The sequence below is a fragment of the Gastrolobium bilobum genome, unplaced genomic scaffold (genome assembly GCF_033153095.1).
Source record: "Gastrolobium bilobum isolate Gb01-03AN ecotype WA unplaced genomic scaffold, APGP_CSIRO_Gbil_v1 utg31018, whole genome shotgun sequence".
Taxonomy (NCBI): Eukaryota; Viridiplantae; Streptophyta; class Magnoliopsida; order Fabales; family Fabaceae; genus Gastrolobium; species Gastrolobium bilobum.
The window spans coordinates 180,770-205,115 of NW_026897324.1; the positions used below are offsets into that span (position 1 = coordinate 180,770).

General features: G+C 33.0%; 1 protein-coding gene and 1 pseudogene across 1 annotated transcript; one reads left to right on the plus strand and one right to left on the minus strand.

Annotated features, from left to right (window-relative positions):
- The first annotated feature begins 2,384 nt into the window (after window positions 1-2,384).
- LOC133305982 (LRR receptor-like serine/threonine-protein kinase RGI3) lies at window positions 2,385-5,992 on the plus strand. Its single transcript, XM_061506249.1, has 2 exons — window positions 2,385-5,301; window positions 5,405-5,992. The coding sequence occupies exons 1-2, from the start codon at window positions 2,478-2,480 to the stop codon at window positions 5,860-5,862; spliced, it is 3,282 nt and encodes a 1,093-aa protein (XP_061362233.1). The 5' UTR covers window positions 2,385-2,477; the 3' UTR covers window positions 5,863-5,992.
- A 7,931-nt stretch (window positions 5,993-13,923) lies between these two features.
- LOC133305979 (kinesin-like protein KIN-14F) lies at window positions 13,924-22,960 on the minus strand (annotated as a pseudogene).
- Between the last annotated feature and the right edge of the window lie 1,386 nt (window positions 22,961-24,346).

The window sequence follows — 24,346 nt, forward strand, 5'->3', positions numbered from 1 at the left end:
TATTTACTACTTGTTTAGTTGTATTTGCCTTTACCTATTTTTTTGCTAGAAGTGTTTACATTAAAATCTTTTACAAATTATTGTTAGAGTCACTCAAAAAGCAGAAAAAAAAAAGCTTTTGCACTCTTCCAAGTGCTTTAATTTTGAAATCCAACCTAACCATAAATCCCAAACCCAATGCTTTTTTTACTTTGGGAGACATCTTTTATAATCTGAAAAGATTGATCAGAATGTGTATAAATCAAAGGGAAGCGTACACCACAAATATTCTCTAGTAAAAAAGTTGTCAAGTATTTCTATAAGTAAATTATTTTAGTATATTATATAATAAAAATCAGTAAGAATTACTCCCTATCTCACAAAAACAAGAACGTAAATTTTTTTATATATCATTATTTTCTGGTTATAACCCGTGAATTCTTACTGATGACTATGGTACAAAAAGGCTGACATAGAATAGTTAAAGAGATAATTGATCTTTTGTTTTTCTGCATGTCACATAGTTTTGATTTGTGAATTTATCAATTTAATAGTTGAAGAGGCTGCAATGTTGTCGTCCCTTGCACTCAAGGCCAGCATGGCTTTCATTATTTTTCAATTCATTCTTTATATCAAAGACCACCCAACACTATGACCAAATCATGCAGATTATTAAATTCTTTTTTTTTGAAAACATAAACCTCACCTCCATGTGCACTTCACTTCTCCATTAGATTCCTCAGGCACTTCCTCCATCTATATATAAACAAACCAATTAAAATGAATCCCATTTAATTCCTTTTTATTTAAACATAAATGTCCTTTACCAAAGAAGTACCAAAAAATTTGAGTAATTTTTTTTTATCAACAAATATGGATATCAAGTTTTACTTTTGATGGCGGAAACTGTGTGTATGGTTACTTCAACTATGTGTGAATCCACTACTTTGAATTTTGGTATATTGATTGACATAATGGAAGGGATTCTAATATTCAAATTTGAAATCCAAGGTGGAGAACACAATTAAGGTTAAATCGATACACGAGGTAAAGCAAGCTGTGCTTAAGGAGCGAATTAGTTGAATGGTCTCTAACTTGATTCCTAAGGGAAATAGATCAGTAATAAAAATATTTGCGCTATAAGTCACGAAGGAATTAGTCTCGTTCAAATGAATGAGAAACATTCTTGAAAAACCAAAATAAATAAATAAAAAAACCCTATAATTATAGTGAAATCAAGATAGGATCATCGATTGCTATGATTGTAGAATCGTGAGTGCCATATAGAAAATATTCCCTAATTTGATGGGATGATTACTAATAGAGAAATTGAGGTGGGATTCAGGATATTAGGCTAAAGGGTCCAACCCATCTTTGCATTCTTTAGAATCTGAACCAAATATTTTAGTTGGCAACTTAGTTACTGTATGGAAACACAGAAGGTAGCAGCCACATGAATGACTCATAAACTTTAACCACATAAAATAGATGGACCACAAAAGTGGACCTAGGAAAGTAAAGGAAGAAGTTATGTTCTTGACTAAACATAGCAAGAGCTATAACATTCAAAATATCATAATGTCCGTTCTATTTGATGATCAACCTATCACATCTTTGATGTAATAAACTTAATGCCACATTAGTGATAAAGCCATTTTCCTATACACACATTTTTCTAGTCTAGTCCAGCGCAACTTAAATATACCTTATTTCTTGCTAGTACCACCTTTGGGAGGGGTTTAAAGCCTTAATTCTGGACCCTCCCCGAATCGGATTAGTTGCGAAGCAATGAACCGATTGGAATATTTCCAAAAAAAAAAAATATACCTTATTTCTTGCCAACCGTAGCAACTAAGTATAAGGGATGATAAATAATGACTCAGTGAACCAAATAGTGGTAGCTCAGTTGATGCATGAGAGTTGAGGAGGTGGGGGTGAGAACATGTATTCAATCTTTGCCAGTACCATCTTTGAGAGGGGTTTAAAACCTTAATCGTAGACCTGCTCCGAACGGACTAATCGCGAAACGATGAACTTATTGGAATTTTTTACAAAATATAATGACACAGTTATGCAGAAAACAAAACAGGATAATACAAGTGTCCACGTGGGGAGCATAAACTTGGAAACCACCTTTAGCTCCACCATTTTCATCTCTGACAGTTTACTATTAGTGAAACACTAGCTAACAAATAGTAACAAATTGGTATCCATTCAGATTGCAAAATTCATAAGATTTCAACTGATTACTTGAGAGGTTAAACATGAAGAATCAATATATATATAGTTTACCTTAATGAAAAACAACTTGTTATGAGTATGACCACAATCTCTTCATTATTAAACAACAAAACAAACCTATTACAATAATAAAAGAAAGAAAAAAGAAGAAGCTGGCTCTTGGATCCAGATCTTCTGCTCTTCTTCCTCTATAAACAAAACATGGGGTTTCCCCCTCTACAATCCCAAAACAAATCAACAGTCCTCTTCTCTCAACAATGCCTGGAAGCTTAAGGAATCTGTCACTTTCTCCCAAAATCTTCTCCTTCACCTTGCTTCTCTCATTAAACATCCTTCTCTTTCCATGTTGTTACTCCCTTAATGAACAAGGCCAAGCTCTTTTAGCATGGAAAAACAGTTTAAACAGTACTCTAGATGCATTAGAATCATGGAATCCTTCACCTCCAAGCCCATGCAATTGGTTTGGGGTGCACTGCAACTCACAAGGAGATGTGATAGAGATAAACCTGAAATCAGTGAACTTACAAGGCTCATTACCTTCAAATTTTCAACCTCTCATGTCCTTGAAGATTCTTGTCCTCTCATCAACCAACATCACAGGAAGGATTCCAAAAGAGATTGGAGACTATCAAGAGCTCATCTTTGTTGATCTTAGTGGAAATTCTCTTTTGGGTGAAATCCCAGAAGAGATTTGCAGCCTAAGTAAACTTGAGACTTTATCTCTCCATACAAACTTCCTTGAAGGAAATATTCCATCCAACATTGGAAATCTATCAAGTCTTGTGAACTTGACAATCTATGACAATCATCTGAGTGGTGAAATTCCAAAGAGTATTGGCTCATTAAGCAAACTACAAGTATTCAGAGCAGGTGGCAATAAAAACCTCAAGGGTGAGATCCCATGGGACATTGGAAACTGCACCAACTTGGTCATGTTAGGCCTTGCAGAAACCAGCATTTCTGGGTGTCTTCCTTCTTCAATCCAAATGCTGAAAAGAATTAAGACCATAGCCATTTACACCACTCTATTGTCAGGCTCCATTCCAGAAGAGATTGGCAATTGCAGTGAGTTGCAGAACCTGTACTTGTATCAAAACTCTATCTCAGGTTCAATCCCAAGCCAAATTGGAGAGCTCAGCAAGCTAGAGAATCTACTTTTGTGGCAAAACAACATAGTTGGTACAATCCCAGAAGAGCTTGGAGGCTGCACAGAGATCAAAGTCATAGAATTATCAGAAAATCTTCTCACAGGTAGCATACCAAGGAGTTTTGGTCAGCTTTCAAATCTCGAAGAACTTCAACTGAGTGTCAATCAGCTCTCAGGTACAATACCTCCTGAAATTTCAAACTGCACTTCTCTGACTCAACTTGAAGTTGACAACAATGCTCTCTCAGGTCAGATTCCTGATCTTATTGGTAACTTGAGAAGCTTGAATCTGTTCTTTGCATGGCAGAACAAGCTAACAGGAAAAATCCCAAATAGTCTTTCAGAGTGCCAAGACCTTCAGGCACTTGATCTGTCTTACAACAATTTGATTGGTCCAATACCAAAACAACTATTTGGGTTGAGGAATCTCACCAAACTTCTCCTTCTTTCCAATGATTTATCAGGCTTTATACCTCCTGATATAGGTAACTGCACAAGTCTCTACAGGCTGCGTTTGAATCAGAATAGACTTGCAGGTAACATTCCACCTGAGATTGGAAACTTAAGGAGTTTGAATTTTGTGGATATGAGCAGCAATCATCTTGTAGGGGAGATTCCTTCAACACTATCTGGATGCCAAGATCTTGAGTTTCTTGACCTTCATTCAAATAGTCTCACAGGTTCTGTACCAGATTCTTTGCCCAAAAGCCTTCAATTGATTGACTTGTCATACAATAGGCTAACAGGTGCATTGAGTCAAAGCATTGGTTCATTAACTGAGTTAACCAAACTCAACCTGGGAAACAATCAGCTAAGTGGAAGAATCCCATCAGAGATCTTATCTTGCTCTAAGCTACAACTTCTAGACTTGGGAAGCAATAGTTTCACTGGAGAAATACCAAAGGAATTAGGCCTAATTCCTTCACTGGAAATCTCTCTCAATCTTAGCTGTAACCAGTTTTCTGGTGAAATTCCATCACAGTTCTCTAGTCTTAGCAAACTAGGAGTGCTTGATCTCTCACACAACAAGCTCTCAGGGAATTTAGATGCTCTCTCTGACCTTCAGGATCTTGTGTCTTTAAATGTTTCCTTCAATGGCTTCTCCGGTGAATTGCCTGACACCCCATTCTTCCATAAACTCCCTCTCAGTGATCTCACTGAAAATGAAGGTCTCTACATTGCTGGGGGTGTTGTAACTCCTGCTGACAGAATGGAATCCAAAAGCCATGTCAAATCAACTATGAAGTTTGTTATGTCCATTCTATTAAGCACCAGTGCTGTACTAGTGCTCCTCACAATCTATGTCTTGGTTCGTGCTCATATGGCCAACAAGGTGCTCATGGAAAATGATAGTTGGGAGGTGACTCTGTATCAGAAGTTTGACTTCTCCATTGATGACATTGTCTTGAATTTGACATCTTCCAATGTGATTGGCACTGGAAGCTCTGGAGTTGTGTACAAGGTGACAGTTCCAAATGGTGAAACACTAGCAGTTAAAAAGATGTGGTCATCAGAAGAGTATGGAGCATTCAATTCTGAAATTCAAACATTGGGGTCAATTAGACACAAGAATATCATCAGGCTTCTGGGTTGGGGATCCAATAAGAACCTGAAGCTTCTGTTTTATGACTACCTCCCTAATGGAAGCCTGAGTTCATTACTTCATGGTTCAGAGAAGGGAAAAGCAGAATGGGAGACAAGATATGATGTTATATTAGGTGTGGCTCATGCACTTGCATATTTGCACCATGACTGTGTGCCTGCTATAATGCATGGAGATGTCAAAGCCATGAATGTGTTATTAGGTCCTGGCTATCAACCTTACCTTGCTGACTTTGGCCTGGCAAGAATTGTAAGTGAAAATGGTGATAGTACTAATTCCAAGCCAGTTCAAAGACATTACCTTGCTGGTTCATATGGATACATGGCTCCTGGTATATATATATATATTTTTTTTCTACTAAAATTGAATTAATTTTCAGTACTTATTAACCCCTTGAATAGTACTAATTTCTGTTGTTTTCTGTTTATGCTCAGAACATGCATCAATGCAACCTATTACTGAGAAAAGTGATGTGTATAGTTTTGGTATGGTTCTAATTGAGGTCTTAACAGGAAGGCACCCATTAGACCCAACTCTACCAGGGGGTGCACACTTGGTTCAGTGGGTTAGGAACCACTTAGCAAGCAAAGGAGACCCATGTGACATTCTTGACACAAAGCTTAGAGGAAGAGCTGACCCTACAATGCATGAAATGCTACAAACTCTAGCAGTGTCATTTCTATGTGTAAGCACTAGAGCTGTTGACCGTCCAACAATGAAGGACATTGTTGCAATGCTCAAGGAAATTAGACCTGTTGAGACCTCAAGGGCAGACTCTGATGCATTGAAAGGAGGTTTAACATCACACAGTTCCCCAACACCTCCTAAGAATGTAGCTTCACATGGGTCTTCTTCATGTTCCTATAATTTCTCTGATGACTCAATCAGTTGATCAAGTATGCATCTCATGAACAATTAAGCTGTGTGCTTCATTCAATTGTGCATAGTCTAATGCAATGCCAATTATTAGAGCTGGCCTGAATTATTAATTAGTGATATTCTAGTAATCTAGTGTGGTATTTTTTATTTTTTTTTGTTCCACATCTAATGTAATTTCATATAGACAATGCAGCTTTCTATCATCCATATATTGAATGTATAAATAAAAATAATGTCATGTGTATTTTACCTAACAACTTTAGCTTTTAGTCTTTAACATTCTTATTTTAAGTGTTAGTGTTGAATGAATGAATACATAAGCAAATTAATAACATTTTCTTGGGTTGTAAGGTGTTATTGCCAACTGGGGTATTTCTTGGGAACAGTAAAGGCTTAACTGTCCATGAAGAAGAGAGTGACTTCAAGGCTTGCAGAAGCTGAAACAATGATTGGGATTTTTGGATATATGTATTTAGCATTTATTGATAGAGAATAATATTCCTTTACTCATTCTCTCTCTTTCATCCCCACACACAAACACATCCAAGCCAGCCTTTCAATCAGTGCCCACATGGTCCCACGTTCAATACCACATGTCCATGTGCTTTCTGAGGCAGACTTTTCAGCAGTCGGAAACTCCTCCACAAGAGCAATTATATATATACAGAGCGAGAATCCTTTGACATCAGTGTCAAATTTGAAATTTGACACCTCATCTGAGAGCCGTTAGATCAAAAGAGATCAATGGTGTCACATGCTTACAAATAGAGTCGTTGATTTTTTTGATCTAACGGGAGGTGTCAATATATATATATATATATATATATATATATATATATAGGGACAAGATCCGTTTACAAATTTTTTTGAATTTTTTTACAAATTATACTATGCTCTCCCGGAAGAACATAGTGTAGTTTGTAAAAGTTTGCATTCTCCCGGGAGGATATAGTGTAGTTTGTAAATAAAAAAGTTTGTAAATATAACCTACCATATATATATATATATATATATATATATATAAGCAGGATATTCTTGCACCGGTGTAAGAGTTAGAAGTATTATACACAATCTTAATCAGTGATCCACTTGTATTCAATGACTCACATTATTAGAAAATTTGAGCACTTAATATAAATGAGATCAACGAACAAAATTAAGAGTGTAACTTACACTGGTGTAAAATGATACTGACCCATATATATATATATATATATATATATATATATATTATATATATATATATGAGGTAGGATCTTTTGACACCAGTGTCAAATTTGACACCTCATCTAAGAACCATTAGATCAAAAAAGATCAACAACTCTGAATTGTAAGCACGTGACACCATTGATTTTTTTGATCTAATGGCTCTCAGATGAGGTGTTAAATTTTAAATTTAACACTGGTGTAAGAATAAAAATTTTTACACCAAGTCTTGATCATTAATTTTCTTGCATTTAACGGTTCAAATATCTAATAAATTAGAACTATTAGATATAAATAGGACCAACGATCAAGATTGAGAGTGTAACTTATACCGATCGGTGTAAAATGATCTTGACCTATATATATATATATATATATATGAAAGACTGTACTAATCAGATGCACATGTGCAGGACCAGTATAATAATGGAACAATGAATGATGATATTAATAATAATATAGCTAGTAAGTGCTCCAGATTAACCAACTTCAATATACCCTCTCATAAATAAATAAAACAGCTTTGTATTTGTAAGTATAAGTTTTGATGATCATAATGTCAATGCTCAGGTAGAAGTGCAAAGTTTGAAGGATATATTGACTGTAATAGTAATCTCTATATATGTATTGTAAATTGTAAGTAATACCAATTCTGGTCAATTTATGTGTTGCATGTATTTATTTTGACTTCTTTCTCTAATGCTTTTCATTTTATTGAATCTTAAACATTAATTAAACTGGTTATTTGCAAGCTTTATTATGTTCTCTGTGCTAAACAAAAAGCTTTGGTGTTGGAAGTTTTAACGAACTCGACTAATCTAATTTTAGGTTTGAGTCTCTCTACTCATTTTAGAAATTATGACTCTTAAGAAAACTCAAAAATCAAATTATGGAATCTAATTGTATTGCTACTAGAACAATAATTTTTGGGTTGTGGTTTTTTTCAGTTACTTTCAATAGAAACAATCATTTTTATTATTGAATTCTGTATTTAAATAATCATCTAATAACTAATGATACTGCCAACAAAATAGGAATATCGAATCTGTAGAAGCAGCGTAAAACCAAAGTTATTAGTCTTGTTTTATGCATGTGAATAAGAAAAATCTAAGATGAATAGAGAAGAAAAAAGGACTACATTGAAAGAGCCACAAAATTATTTACAAATTATAATACGAAAAAACCTAATGAACAACAGACACACCAACCACAGAAACACGTAATTGTAACAACATATTTTCATTATTTTCTCAGTTCTGCCTCCAAAATAAATTCATTCAACTTTTTTTTAATCAATAATCAAAGTAAAAAAATCTTTAATTATTTTACTGGTTCCTAAAGTTTTAATCAGTTTTTAAAATAGTTCTAATATTTTAATTTTTGGGATTTGCATTCATTATGCAACATGACAACAAAAAATTTTCTACACACACAATATTTTGTGGGGCACGTATCTTTTGAAGCCAAAAAAAAAACTACGGAATGGAAAACGACTCTCTATAACATAACACAATCACTTTTCCTACAACATAACTTTTATAAAACCCTTACTTTTTTTAACTAGATCCTTATAATTAACAAATATGTTTTATGAGGCCGCACCATGATTCGTGTCGGTTTGGTTTTCATGTGATTAAGATGGCAAACTGGCATTAATTATTACCTAAAATAAAGACCTTTACTATACAAAAAAAAAAAAAAAAAACAATAAAGATGTAACAGTCCCAAACCCTGTAGCATGATATTGTCCGTTTCGCCTTCGGGCTCACGGTTTTGTTTCTTGGGACACCCCACAAAAGGCCTCACACTAGAAGAGGTATCCACACTCTTATAAGGCATGTTTCGTTCCCCTCTCCAACCGATGTGGGACATTACAAAAAACATTTAAATTTGATAGATTTATTTGCGAAAATGTTAAATTTGAAGAGGTTTTATGCAGTCAGGAGGGATTTTTTTGACTACGATATAATTAAGATTAAGAAGTGATATTCGACACTTTTATTCATTTAACGGTTATAGTTTATTGAGAGCTATTCCAATTAATTAAGGGTTTATATTTCTTTTGTCATAGGATATAAAATTATCTCCACTTTTACCACACACAAAAAGTTATCTTCAGCAACCCAAAACTACGTCGTGTTGAGAGGTGAGGAAATTAATGAATGGTGTTCTGGTAAAATTCATACAACAAATAAACAATCAAAATTCTTATAGAATATTAATTATCTCAATTCCCAAAATATGTAGTTTTGAGGTCGCTAGAGATAATTTTATCCACTATGATAAGAGAAATGATAAATCCATTAATTAATTATTAATTACAAATAAATTACAGTTATTAAATGGACGAAAATCAACGTATGAGATAAAGTGTAAGACTTCGTAATCTTACACTCGAGTCAAAAAATCTCTCCTCTATTATTATTATAATTAATAATTTAAGTTTCTGAGTTGATTAGGTCTTTATACAGTGATAGAATTTTTGTAATCAAGCAGTCACAATTCCTCATTTACCTTGGCCATTTTCTAATAAAATTGAAAACCAAAAGTTTAAGTTATTAATAGAAGATACATTAATTATTTCAATTAAAAGTTTAAGTTATTAATTGAAGATACATTAATTATTTTTCTATATTATATTAAATATAGTATCTCCTCCTTAGTACTGTAAATAAAATGAGGCCATTTAAAAGTTAATAATAATATTATCTAGAACTGAGTTCTGATCTTACACTGAACAAGCACCAGATTTCCAAGAATAGGAAAACACCGGTGTTTGGTTTAGGGTAAATTTTATGAATAGTAGGTAAATGTGATATATAGGGAAATGGTTGGAAAGTGAGATAGGTAGATAAATGTAAAAAAATGTTGTTTGGTTGGGAAAAATTTTACTGGAGAAATTAGGTAACTTTTTTAAAATCTATGTTTGGTTGTAGGTAAAATATAGATGAAAAAATTAGGTAAGTTTACAAAAATAACCCTGTTTGTACTATATTTTTACTGGGCATGCTACTTTACCAAATCATCGTTTCCGCTCTGCAACCTTAACATTAGTATACAAATGAAGGTTTGTATGTGATCAAGCAACACTACCAAATCATCTTTCACATTTATTCCTGTATTACCCACATACTCTATCAATGTAACAAACCCATCATCACCTGCAGATGAAGAAGAACCACCTAAGGCCTTCAGTGACCTTACCCCAAACCCAGAAACTGAAGCCATTCTTGGTCTGCAGATAGGGGTCCTTCCTGGCAAAAGTTGAGCTTTTGATAGGAAAGTTTGAAGCTTTGGCCGGAAAGTGATGAGTTGATATAAGGGTGATGATGTTGCAGCTGACTGCATATTGAGAGAAACAGAGGGTGAGGGAGACAATAATGCATATACCACCTACGCGAACAAGGGTACGCTCGTCTTTGGCTTTGTTCAGGGGGTGAGAAATTGTCGAGGTTTTTGACAATACCACCTACGCGAAGGAGTTCTTTGGCCGACTTTTTGAGGAGAAATAGCTATGCATCTAGGTTTCCTATGAATCACGTTTAGGTGGCTAAATCAGGAACCACGATTAACCAAACATAGCTTTCTTATATTCTCATTCATCAGATATCTATCATTCTCAACATTTATCCTAAACCAAACACCACCTAATTGTACTTTTGACTAAAAGAAGGGTTCATTTTACCAAGACAGTACAAATCTTATGGATTCTTAATGCCATATGGCCTAGAGCATATTGAAGCATTGACATGACTAATATTTTTGTTGCTATAGCATTATGTGCCAATCTAGGCTTCATCCTTATCCATGTTACATTTTGAAGTAACATGCATGGACCCTACCAATGGATTTCCAGATTAGCATCAAATTAATTGGATGTCCCAATTGCGCACTACGTAGGATCCTTGTTTTCTAGTTTCCTCAATATGAAGTTAATAATTAACAATAGTGTTATGAAGTAAATGGTTATTGAAGGCATGCATGTGTTGGTGGAACCTCTACACTTGGCCTTGCCTTGGTTCTGGTAGATAGGGATGTTCAAAATGTCCAAAAAAACCAAACCGATCCATAACCAAACTGTTCCATATTTTAAAAATTGATTATTTTTAAAAATCGATTTCATATGAAACTGCATTTTATTTTATAAACTGGTTATTTACCAAACCATAAAATAATTGATTATCCATAACCAAACTATTTTACAATTCAAGAACAAATAAGTATTATCTTTTATCCTTAGCATTAAAATGTGAACATTACATAAAGATGAATCATTTTTAAATGTGACATTATTAGAAAAATCTCAAATACTAACAGAATTTATCGAAGATAAGTATTTCGTCGAAAATTTTGACAAAAATCATATTACGTAGAAATTAGAGACGAAATTTTTTTTCGTTGAAACTAGAGACGGAACAAGATTATGTCATTAATCACTGACATAAATTTTTTAGGGACAAAATATTTCAGTCAAAATTTTTTATAGAATCTAAATTCTGTCAAAACTTTCGACAGAAATAATTCTGTCAAACTTTTCAACGAAAAATAATTTTGTAAATTTTTTGATGAAACACATTCCATAAAAAAATTTGACAGAAAATAATTTCGTCAAATTTTTTTACAAAAAATATTTTCGTCCAAATTTTTAACGAAAAATATTTCCAGCAAAATTTTCAACAAAACACATTTAGAGCGAAAATTTTGACCAAACAAATTTACGTAAAAAATTTTGACGAAAAATATTTCTATAAAAAATTCTGACGGAAATTTTTTTTGTCAAAGTTCTATACAAAATCTAAATTTCCTCCAATCATTTCCCTCAAATTTTTTGACGAATAATATTTTTATAAAACATTTTTGTCAAAAATTTTATCGAAATATTGTTTGTCAAAAAATTTTACGCATATTTTTCATAGAAATGTGTTCCGTTGAAAATTTTGATGGAAATATTTTTTATCAAAAAACTTGACGGAAATATTTTTCGTCGAAATTTTTTTGATGAAAAATTGTTTCGTTAAAAATTCTGACGAAAATTTTTCTGTCAAAAAGTTTAACGAAAATGTTTCCGTCGAAAACTTTCTACGGAATTTGAATTCTGTAAAGAATTTTGATGAAATTTTTTTTCGTCAAAAGTTTTCGAAGGAAATGTGTTTCATGGAAAATTTTGATAGAAATATTCTTCGTCAAAAATTTCGATGAATATGCTTTTTTGTGAAATATTTTGACGAAATTTATATTCCGTAAAAAAATTCGACCAAAAAAAATTTTCGTCAAATTTTTTTACAGATATGTTTTTAGTCACAAATTTTAATTGAAATATTTTGAGTCAAAAAATTTTGCGAAAATTTTTGATGGAAATGTTTTCCGTAAAAATAACGTGAAACAATTTCTATAAGAATCATTTCGTCCTGAGAGTTCCAAAACAATGAAGATTCTTGCAAGAAATAGTTGGTCAACTACCTATAACTGGGAGAAACAAACGACTACTTATAAAAATAGCACAATCTATCAAAAATTGATTTTGAATTTGTTAAAAAACCGGTTTTGAACTTGATAACCGGTTTATGGTTCATAATCGATTTTGATTTAAAACCGATTTTGAATTAAAACCGGTTTAAAACCGGTTTTAACTCAAAACCGGTTATAAACCATAAACCGGTTCCAAAACCTGTTTTAAACCAGTTTGGACAAATTAAAAATCGGTTTTTTTAAAAAAAAGTAATTCGGTTTAAAATCCAAACCATTTAAAACTGATTCGGTTTGATTTTTGACAATAACTGAACCGCTCCATGCACATCCCTACTTGTAGCTGTGAGAAGCCTTCAATAAGCAAAGTTTGAGTGTAGCCTTGGTGTAAATAGCACAATGCAACTTTCTTTGCAAAGATTCTTCATTCAAAAATCGTTTAGTTCATTTTCACTATGCCCTTGTTTGGTTTGGTTTGGTTTTTTATTGTTAGTTGAACTTTGAAATATGCATGTGTTCTTCTTTGCCTAGGGTGGAAGTAGGCTCAGATTTGGGATCCCAATTTTGGCCCAAAAACATAGACCATCCAAACTGATCCATTTAAGTCTTGAATAAATAAGTTGGATCACTGGTCATGACCAAATCCCATTAGATTAAATCCAATATAGGTAATGATATTGAATACCTAAGCACCCTAAGCATATCAATTTTGGGGGGGGGAAATAAATTAAGACTGCTTTTATTGCTTGCACTTGTTAGTTAAAACGAAACCAATTATTGAGGATCATGTAGATTGAACATCCATATTGTATGCTTTCACAGATGTAACAAATTTATATTTATTAAGGGAATCAGCAAAGTATCAATAATTGCAAAACCTTGGAAATGAAGTTTTAAATTCATTTTCTTACATGATAAGAATATGTTACATATTTCTTACAAAGTTGTTATTTTTAACGAAACTACATTGTTTTGGTGTGTTTTTACATTCTCTCTCCTCCATTATTTTTCTTCCTAATTTTGTAAAAAAAAAAAAATGACAAAACACACCAAAACGACATAATTTCATTAAAAATGACACAAATTTATGTCATTTTAAATGACAAACACTTTTCTCAAAAAGAAAAAATTAGTACTAAATATTTTAACTGGAAACTTCTTTGGAAAATATGGAAATACCTTAGCAATAAAAAAGTGTTCACTAGAAAACTCAATGACTTAGAACTATATATTGATGAACGAAGTTCTAAATTACAAAGCATGCTCAAAATAACCTCAAGACCTCAAAAGTTTGTATAAAACTATGAGATGGAACTCCAGCATCAGAGGTAGTTCCTATACAAAAATAAATAATTTATATTAAAAAAAAAAAAAAAAACTGTTGCTGTTTAACATGAAATCCTCAAGTTAAACCAAAAAACTTTCCACGTGGGGTAGACCGGCTCCTCCTAAACTCAGGCATGGATGTGTTACTTCCTTCTTTAAAGTTGCTACCTGAGCCATTCAAAACTTTGTTTTCAACTTTGCTAGCCATTAAAGGTTCTCCTGCTTGCACTACTCCTCTGCATATGACAAAAATGCTCTATTATCATTACCAATGATTCTATAGACAATCATTCTTAAAAAGAAACAATTAGTGAACTATACAAGTAAAGTTTCTGTATGCTATTGTCAGCCATATATACCTTGATTCAAGGTTATGAAAATTCCTTGGAAAGTTCTGACGTATCTTTCTGAGATTTAAAGCACCATGCATAGCAGACTCAATAAATCTAAGATCATTTTCAGGCTCAGAGTGATCACTCTTTGGATGTGGCACCACAGTCATTTCACCAGCAATTTCCATGTCAGAAATAAATGTTGGGATCAAATCAGGCTTTTGAATCTTAAAGGGTGATATTTGATGATGCTTGGCCTTAGCTTTAGTTTCAACCTTGCTTTTTCTAATACCGCCTTGTCTTACTACACTAAGTGCTTGCTTGAATTGTTCCTCTTCAAGTTCTTGATGAACTTTCCTGGAGTTGACCTTCTGCAGGTTGAAGAGTGCTTCAGAAATGCTTTCCTGCTTTGCTGGCTCTTGTGAATTCACACACATCCTTGTGTTGTTGTCAATGGATGCTGCCGTTGGCATTGAGAGAAGGGATTTGTTGACAGGAACTCTTGCTGGAAATGGATGCTTTAATATTGGTTGGTTGTCTGCTGTGTCAATTTTGACCTTGCTTTTGATGACTGACCCTCTATCAGTGGATAAGGATCTCCTTACTGGAGGTGATGGTGATCTTCCCTTCCCTGAGCTCACTAATTTTTCTTCTGTCAGAAGAGACATTTTCGGTATGGAGTCCTTGTCTATAAATGTTGAGGGAAACCTTGACCTTCTTTGCTTACCCGAAGAGCAACTTCTAGCCTGAAAATGTAATTTCAGATGAAGATAGAGAAGAAGTACAAACAACACTTCAATATGGTACAATTTCCACATGCTTTTTTACACATATTTCTTATAATTGGGTATATCTGTGTTTAATAACCTCAAAGCTTCTATCAAAAGTTTCAGGCTTCATGCTGCCACTGGTACCATATTTGGGCAAATGATAAGGTGAAACAGCTCTTGGTTTCTGAGATTCTGTGGTGTTTCGGGCATTCCCAGTCTTCCACAGCTCTAGTTCTGCTTCCTTCCTCTCCAATGCCGACTTGAGACTTGATATCTTAAAAAAGAACAAACTGTTTATATATGTTGTGTAAGTTAATTCAAAATTGCACAGATTATGACCAAAAACCAAACCTCTTCCTTTAATTCTCGGATTTCACCAGTTTCTTTATTAGATTGAGCAGCCCCAAGTTCAATGGATGAAACCCTCTCAGCAAACTTGAGTGTGCTAATTGTCTCCCCAATAGCATTAAGTTCAGGATTTATATGAACAAACATCAAAGTTTTTGCATGCCCACCTATTGAAATAACAACAAAGGAAACATAGGTTAAGTTACTTTCACAGAAATTCAAACAAACAAACAACCATGGCAATAACTAAATGCATTAATATCACTTTTCAAATTTCAAATCACTTATCAGCCCAATCTAACACCCTGGCCTCCCAAAGAAAGATTGTACACATATGGTTGTCAAAAGAAAAATGGAAAACAATCCCAAATCTTAACAATTTTATAACCAATCATTATGAGTAGTTTGCATTAAAGGGAACAAAAAATTAAATGGAAGTCTTTTACCTAAAGAATCTTGTAAAACTTGTGTGAGCTTGCTATTTCTGTAAGGGATATGTGGACTCTTCTGTGCCAAAGCAGAGATAACATCCCCAAGTGCAGAAAGTGATCTATTTATATGTTGAGCCTCCTTTAGTCTCTCACCAACAGCCTCAGATTTGTCAACCCTCTCACTTCCAGCCAAATCCACAAGATGGAGACAACCCCTAAGAATGGAGCTAGAAACAAACTCCCTACCTCGAACATGAACAGTCAAAACACTGCAATAGGATAGTTAAGAATTTCATTAAATATATTTGATGGTGTTCTTGTTTATCCATCTATATTCATGAATAGGACATTTTACCTATGAGAACGACTGCTTCTCTCATTTAGAGCCGTAGCACCCACAGCACGGTTCTTCTGTCCAATTCTCATTAAATCTAGAACATCTTGAGTACAAGTAACAGGAACTAAAAATGCATCAGGGACATTGAGGCCATTCAGTTGAGAATTGTTTCGTATATCTAATGTATGTCATGTTAAGGAACTGAGAGAAAACTACAAATAAATGCTATTGCTAAAGTCCATACAGAAGAATTATGATAGAATCATAGAAGCACTGCTTAAAGGATATCTTCTGTTAGAGCCATCACTGACTAATAAATCTCTGACTTGTTCATTGTATATTTCGATCATCTGGACGAAGACTTCATATTTTATGGAATCCGACCTTTCCTTTGATATATGAAATAAGTCACGTAAAGCCCTATAGTTTACACCCCATGTCTCTTCAGTTGTCAGATCAGGGCCACTCTGTACAAGCAGTTAATCACATTAATATACATATATAAGAAAATTGATGAAACAATAAGAAGTATCCTAATTGAACTCTTATTCTAAACCTAGTGGTCTTTTGATGTAGCTAAGGCTTCAAGGTCTATAAAATGGACATTTATCGATTTTTTGTTGCTGAAGAATAAATTCAAATTTGTAAATAGGTTGTAAAGTTCAACAAATATATTAATAAACACGTGGGTAAAGTTTTAAATGTGGCTCCATTTTAAATTTTAAAAAGAAATGACTCCAAACCAAGGTACCAACTAGTAATGTAACTATAACTTTTCACCCCAATAAATCATGTGATAGTTTCTATCAAGCCAAAATATGCACTAGAAAAATAAAACGGAAGGAAAAGCATATGATTGGCAATTAATACATGGATAAACCATGAAAAGGAAGCCTTTTATTTTACTATAAAGCCACATACATCTCGTTCTCTCTTGTGATGCATGCAATAAAAACCAAGCAATTTAAGACAAGAGGCAATGCTCTAATTTAATTGAATGCTTCAACATTATGTGAAACATACTAAAAATAATTTGCGTGTAACAATACCATCGTGTAGGTCTTCCCTGAGCCAGTCTGTCCATATGCAAAGATGCATACATTATAACCATCTAAAACAGACCTGACCAATGACTGAGCGTCAGCATAAATTTGCTCTGCACATGATAAAAACAAACAAACAAAAAAAAGCATCATGAAAAGCTTGAAATAAGAATTACTAAGATCTAAAGTCTAAACAACATAACATTTTATTTATTTGCAAGAAAATCATAAATGTCTTATTAGGATATGATGCCATGGCTACTATTGGCATATAAAAACTCATTATACAGATCTGATATACTCAATTTTACTGTTTACACAACCATACTTCTCGTAATCTTAAAAAATAAAATTAAAAACAAATAAAAGCAAATTATTATTGTCAACCCTTTACTACTAATGTGTTAGGAAGCCGCCCATAACTAGAGTTTACTCTAGGAGCGGACAGAGAGTTACCATCCATCACTAGTGTTTACTCTAGGAGGGGATACAGGGAATTAGACCCCAAGCAAGCACATGAAAACGTGACTTGTGGTATGGAGGGAAATTCGGATGAAGCCACTGTAACAGCTTCGGAGAGGGGGGAAGTATAAGAAGGGGAGAATAGAGAATGAGGGGTTAAGCAAGAATTAAGTATGAAGTTGCAAGGGGGAGAGAACAGACCTCTAAGAAGCCTGCTACTATTTTCTTTACATCCTAATACTGTAATCTTCCATACATGCCTCTAATATCACTGTGATATCGTGAGCTTAATACAAATTCTCTTAGTTTTTGTTCCACTTTGAGCTCCCTACTTTGGTTCCTATCAAAGTCTCAATAGACAAGCCTTAAATGAGAGTGTCATATGGGAAGATCCATGTAGACTCTAGAACAAAGTATATGCTGGCCCTATATATTTTGTGGCAAGTATTATGTTAAAAAATTAAAATACCTTGTGTTACACTTGTTCCAAACACCTTATTGAATGAAAATACCCTTCTAGCATCTTTCCCCTGCTTAAGGGGATTTACAATCATCATGTCTCCATTTTCTCCAATATAGTCTACTGTAGACTGTCCATTTGATTGTCCTCGTAAGAAGGGCCTCACTCTACAGTAGACCCTAATGGCTCCTGTAAGACAGAAAATTTATTAATCTAAATATTAAATAAGTAGATTCATCAAATTCATTTTTAGGCAGGGTCCTGGATTCTTATGCACCTTTGAGGTCTTGTACTTGATTGTAAAGAAGGCGGTTCTCCTCTAAAACTTTGTGGTAGGAAGAGGAGGCCACTTCGAGGCTTTTGATATGATGCTCTGAGTAGGACATAGAACTCAAGTCAATCTTAAGGATATATATTAAAAACTTCTACATACAAGGAAGATATTTTTCTGGCAAAACCAGGTCTTAGATGGTTACCTAGCCTACTCAATTCTTGCTCCCACTCTGATTGAATTTGTTTGACCTCCAGTTTTGTCTCTTCGAAAAAGTATTTCATCCCCTATAGCAGGAAAAAAACCCTTACAGTGTATGGTGCTAGACTACAAATCTAAACTCACATGTGAGAGCAACAAGAGCAGTAAGTCCTATAATCCAATTTATACCTTAAGTTGTTTCTCTTGAGTATTGATTACTTCAGCATAATTGGCAGAATAATTGACATTATGTCGAATACTATCCCGCTTGCCACCACAAACGCAGAACTTGGAGAAATCATTGGATGCCAAACTACTTCTTTGACTAAGATATAGTGAGATAGCTTCTATGAACTCCCTCTTTGAGAGACAACCAATATCACCTTTCAATATTTTCTTCAGGAAAAGTCCAAGCTGCAGAAAATTGTTGAGAAGTATATTTTACAAAACCTTTTTGAAGTAAGGAAAAGGAAAATGACAAAGTAAAGGCACTTGTGAAGTTGGGAAACAAATGTAAGTAGAAGTACATAAGATTTAACTATGAAGTACCTGAGTGCCTTGAGAAACAAGCAAAGATGAGAAATCCTTGACTACCTTGCTGAGTAAGGTATCAATTACCTACAAATTGTCACCATATCACAAATAAGACTGCATGAAGCAAAGGAATCTTAATGTGGATATTTATTCTTTAAAAAGATCCAAAACAATAATCTTATTTGTCAGTCTTAAATATTGAATAGCATTGCAATTTCAATTAACAATATATTTCCCTATCTTACTTTCTTATAAAGTAAGAGCTTTGAAAGCTTAATGAGTAACGTACTCTCTTTTTTTTTACATGTTCATCTACTAATCATAAAAGTCAAAACAGTACAACAAACCAGAAAGTATCTTACCGACCATTGCATTCAAAGGCAGATCTTCAATCCCATTTGCCTCTCTAAGGTATGCCTGAAGAAGTCTGAGTCCAAAGTGATCAAAAAGAAAAGCCAGAGCATTGGAAGTTCGGTTTTCTTCAATCAAGAACTCTTCAGATAGATGAAGAAATTCTATTATCTGTTCATACTGTGATGACTCTGACTCGTCCAGTGATTCATCAGCACTTTCACTGCCAACTATGGAGGAAGGAGATCTCTTTGGTAAGGAAGTAATCCTCACAGTTCCCCCATACCTCCACACACCAACTCCACCAGATAGCTTCCATTCATAGTATCCCTTCAAACATAGAATGCAGTCCACAACTTTATTTGATGAACCACCCTGCATTTTCAAGTTTCAAAACACAAAACTCCCTTTAACACAAAACTTCAAACTAGTGCCAAAAAACAAAGAAATTAGATTATATTTGAGAATGAGACAAGGTATAATCTTCAACACCAAAAAACAACAAATTTTTGGAATTTTGATAAAATATAAATTGATTTATCTTAAAAAATTTAAATAATATAAAAATGCATTCAAATTTGTTGATTTTGAATGGATTGGTTATAATTTTAGTTCTAATTATTTCAATTGATAATTTTACCTTTATTATTTTTGTCATTTTACATACTTTAAGTTATTCCAATTTATGAATTTAACTTATAAAAATCCAAGGAATTGATTTCACATAAAATCAATTTCGTATTCTAATCACAACAAACACCATGAAAAGAACAGAAATCCCAACCTTCTCCAAATCAGATGCTTCAAATGTCAAAAGCTGCATATCCTTCACTGCCTCCAGAAAATTTCTCATGTTCTCAAAATATTGAATTGCAGAGTGTGCCGCTCCCTCTGCACACTGAACAGAAAGTGCAGGATTCTCCACCACCTATCTCAATCCAATAACCCAAAAAAAAAAAAAAAAAAAATCATACAACATCTTTTTTAAGAAAATAAAAAAGAAATAATTTTGCATGGAAAAGTGATAGGAAGAAGGGAAAAGGGAAGAAACCCAGAATTTAGAAGTGGAAAAGGTTGAACCTTGAGAACAGAACCGGGGTTGACTTTGTTGAGGACGTTGCAGAGAATGAGGCCATTGCGAAGTGCAAGACAGAACTCTTCTTCTGAAGGTTCTTTGGAGAGTGTTGATGATGCAACATCGTCCATTTGCCGCAGCCATTCTGATGCTTGGTATCTCCTTGAAGCTTACACCATTCAACAAACACACACACACAACACTCAGAATTCAAGAACATGATGATCATGGCGGGTAAAGAACAATGTTGTTTCTTCAGACCATACGACACCGTTTCACAGTGAACAGTTTTATTTTGCTATTATTATCTATTATTACTATTATTTATATTTAAAAAATAAGAAGAAGAAGACAAGACCAACCACCTAACTAGGCCACAGTGAAATTTACCACTTTTTTAATTACATAATTTCATTTAATTTATGAAAAATCATTGTCTTATATTGTTCAAAAGAGAAATTTCTATCCACAAAAAAAAAATTCTCGTGAAAAGAAATTAATATATTATGAATAGTATATAGTTATAATATTAAAATTATTTTTTCTTTTTCTCTTTAGATATTATTGGCTGATGTGACGAAGAGAAAAAAAATAATTGTATCATTATAATAATATATTACTTGTAATATATAGTATATAATTAATTTTTTGTAGGAGATAATTCTCTTCTGTAATATGAGGAAAATAAAATCCTTAATTTATTATTTTGTAAAATTCCCCATAAATAAAAATATTATTTTCCTGTATCGTGTGCTTTTTTTTTATATATTTGTCAATATGTTATATTAATTGTGGCACTTGTGTAATTGGTGTTCTGTTCACGAATCTTAACCTCATTAGTAAAAATGAAAAATGTTATCAGAAATGAATAAAATTGACGGGCTCACGGGTAAATTTTCTTTTGAAATGACAACTTTGAGATTTGCGAAAGGGGAAAAAATTTAAATGCTTCAGGCCCGCTATTTATTCAATGATCCTTTTATTATAAATAGAAATTTTTCTTCCATTTTTATCCTTTTCTTTTGATTTTTTTTATCTCCATCTCTCTTTTTTTTCTATTTTTGGGAGGGACCACCATGGTCCCGCCTCACAAAAAATCTTCTCTGCAAAAGGGATCAAGGAAGAGAGAAGATTTTCGGTACAAACGGGTGCACCTACGCCCTCGTATGAGAAATTTTTTTGAGATACGAAGGAAAATATAAAAAAAAAAAAAAAAAGTTAAAAAAAAAAAAAAAAATTATTCATTTTAATAAACAGGTCTTCTGTACAACTGTAATATTAAAAAGGTTTCCATCTCTTTGACCTATAGTCCTCCTTGCTCCTAACTCAATAACAAAAAAAAGGCTAAAAGAAAAAGATATAGACAAGCAATAATTAGTGGCAGCAAAGTGGCATTTGAAATGTTTCAAAATTATGGTACTTCTTGCTTGGATTTAATGTCCTATTCGATAATGACAAAGATTAAGCTCCAAAATTATAGTTGATAATTCTTTCGGCTATTATACATGATATCACAAAATTTAGATCCCCAATCCCTTGGAGACAAGGCCACATTCCTGCACCACTATTGAGTGGTGGGGGTGCTATTGCCCCATTGTAGTACACAACCACATTCCCCCACTGATTGCTCTTCATCATGCTTTGCTAAACAATCATTTGCTGCATCCCATTCTTTTTTCTTTTCTAGCCATTGTTTGTTAAGCTGTAAAACCAAACTATTACCTTTTTGTTTATCTTACCTTACTTTTTTCTGCTTTTGTTTTAGTAAAGGGGTCCAACTAATAATTTGGTTGACCAAAAGCAATAAACAAAATGAATTACGTTAAAAGAACCAAATGGAATTTGTTTCTTTTCTTTTGCTCGGGTCATAAGAAACAAACACCACGCCAGAAATGAGCCTCAACTCAAGCATCTTTTGTCAATCATTTACTTTTTACAAAGAATTTATATCTTTCTTACTTTTTTTTTTTTTTTTGGGTGAGGAACTGCACCCCAGAAAAGAATACCATTTTTTTTTCAAGAAAAATTTATTGTAAATAAAGTTAGGATGAATGCAAATAAAGTTATATATAGTTCAATATACTCTTATGGGGCAGGTTATATTTACAAACTTTTTTGTTTACAAACTACATTATATAGGACCGGTCCTACATTAATCACACAGTGTACGACCGGTCCTACATTAGTGTAATTACAAAAAAAAATTGTAAACGGATCATATCCCTACTCTTATTGTAACAATTTTACTGCATTTAACACCAGTGGTTATAGTTATATAGATATTAATGTTGCATGGTATAATTAATAGGAGACCATTGATCATATCCATATTAAAAGTGCATACCTGCTTCTTCTGCCTTTCTCTGAGCCAATTCATGATCATTGAAACTCTCCTCAGTGACAGTGCATGATGCTTCCTTGTTGATAGAAACCAGACCCTTCAATCCTCTCTTTGAAGGAGATGTGAAAATTGATTTTGGTAAGCTCTCCTGAGGCATATTTCAATATACTTGTTTTCTCTGCTTCAGAAGAAAATTTTCAAACACAATTCTTATGATATCCAATAACAAAGTCATAAAAGAAAAAGAAAAATTGAAATTGGAATAATGCATTGGTTTTGGTTGTATTTATAGTGTTTATAATCAAGAAACATGACCAGCATTGGTTGAACAAAGAAAAAAGAGAATTGATGAGACTGATTATGAAAAAAAAATATTACCTGAGAAAATGAAGGTGGAGAACAAGAAACTGAAGCTTTGTGATTGAGGTTAGGGAAGTGGAAACAGGTTCTGGTGGCTTTGGTGAATGAATGAAACATTAAAAGATACGAAGAGACTTATATTAAATGGTTGGCTTTAATGTTAGTGAGTGTTATAAGGCCTTGAATTTCAAACGTTGTCATTGTCATTCTCGGACCCATATAAAGGTAAAGAAGGGAAGTAACGGCGTCATATGACGGAGATTTGAGGTTGCATAAGGTCGTATCCCACGTGGCAAAAAATATAGAGACAGAAAAAGAAAAATAATATTTTATTTTATAAAAAAAGAAAATTATATTTACAAATTAAATTATTTATAAATTCTTTACAATTAAATTTTAACCATTGATTTTTGTTAGTTCAACGGTTATAATTTATTAAAAATTAATAATAATTATTAAATAAGACCTAGTAAATTATTATTAATTTGAAAAAAATTAATGATTAAGATTTTATTATAAGATTTTATAAATAATTTAATTTGTAAATATAAATATAATAGAAGTATAAAAAAAATGCCCCTAACCTTAGAACCAGTAGTATATTTAAATGGCATGACACACATTTCTTATGTGGGTAGTGTGGTATACCTAATATTGTTTCTCAAAAAACAATAGGGTGTTAAAATGAGTTGAATTTAACGCGTTAGTTAGGATAATTTGTAAAAGAATGTAGATTCGTCATCAAAATTAAAAAAATAAAAATAATTTGTGCATGATTTGGTCCAGTCCAGTACGGACTAGGCAGGTTCATAAATTTTAAAATCAATATAAATTAATTTTGTAATCATTAATTTTATTTTATTTAAGTTTATTCAAATGTTATTTTAAATTTACATCCACTATTTTAAATAATAATTAATTTTTAAATTTTTAATGAAATTAACTTAAATTTTAAATACAAATTAATAAATTAAATTATATAAATAAGTAAAAGTGATTTATACAATAAACATATCAGCATTCATATCTCCTGCAATCTCAAAACAACGTATTTTGGGGATAGAAGATAAGGTATTTTAAGATTTTGTTTCTCCCTAACAACATTAACTTTTACGAAGTATTTTTTCTCCAAATCTCAAAATAATATCGTTTTGTGATTGAAAAGAATAATTTTATCCCCATG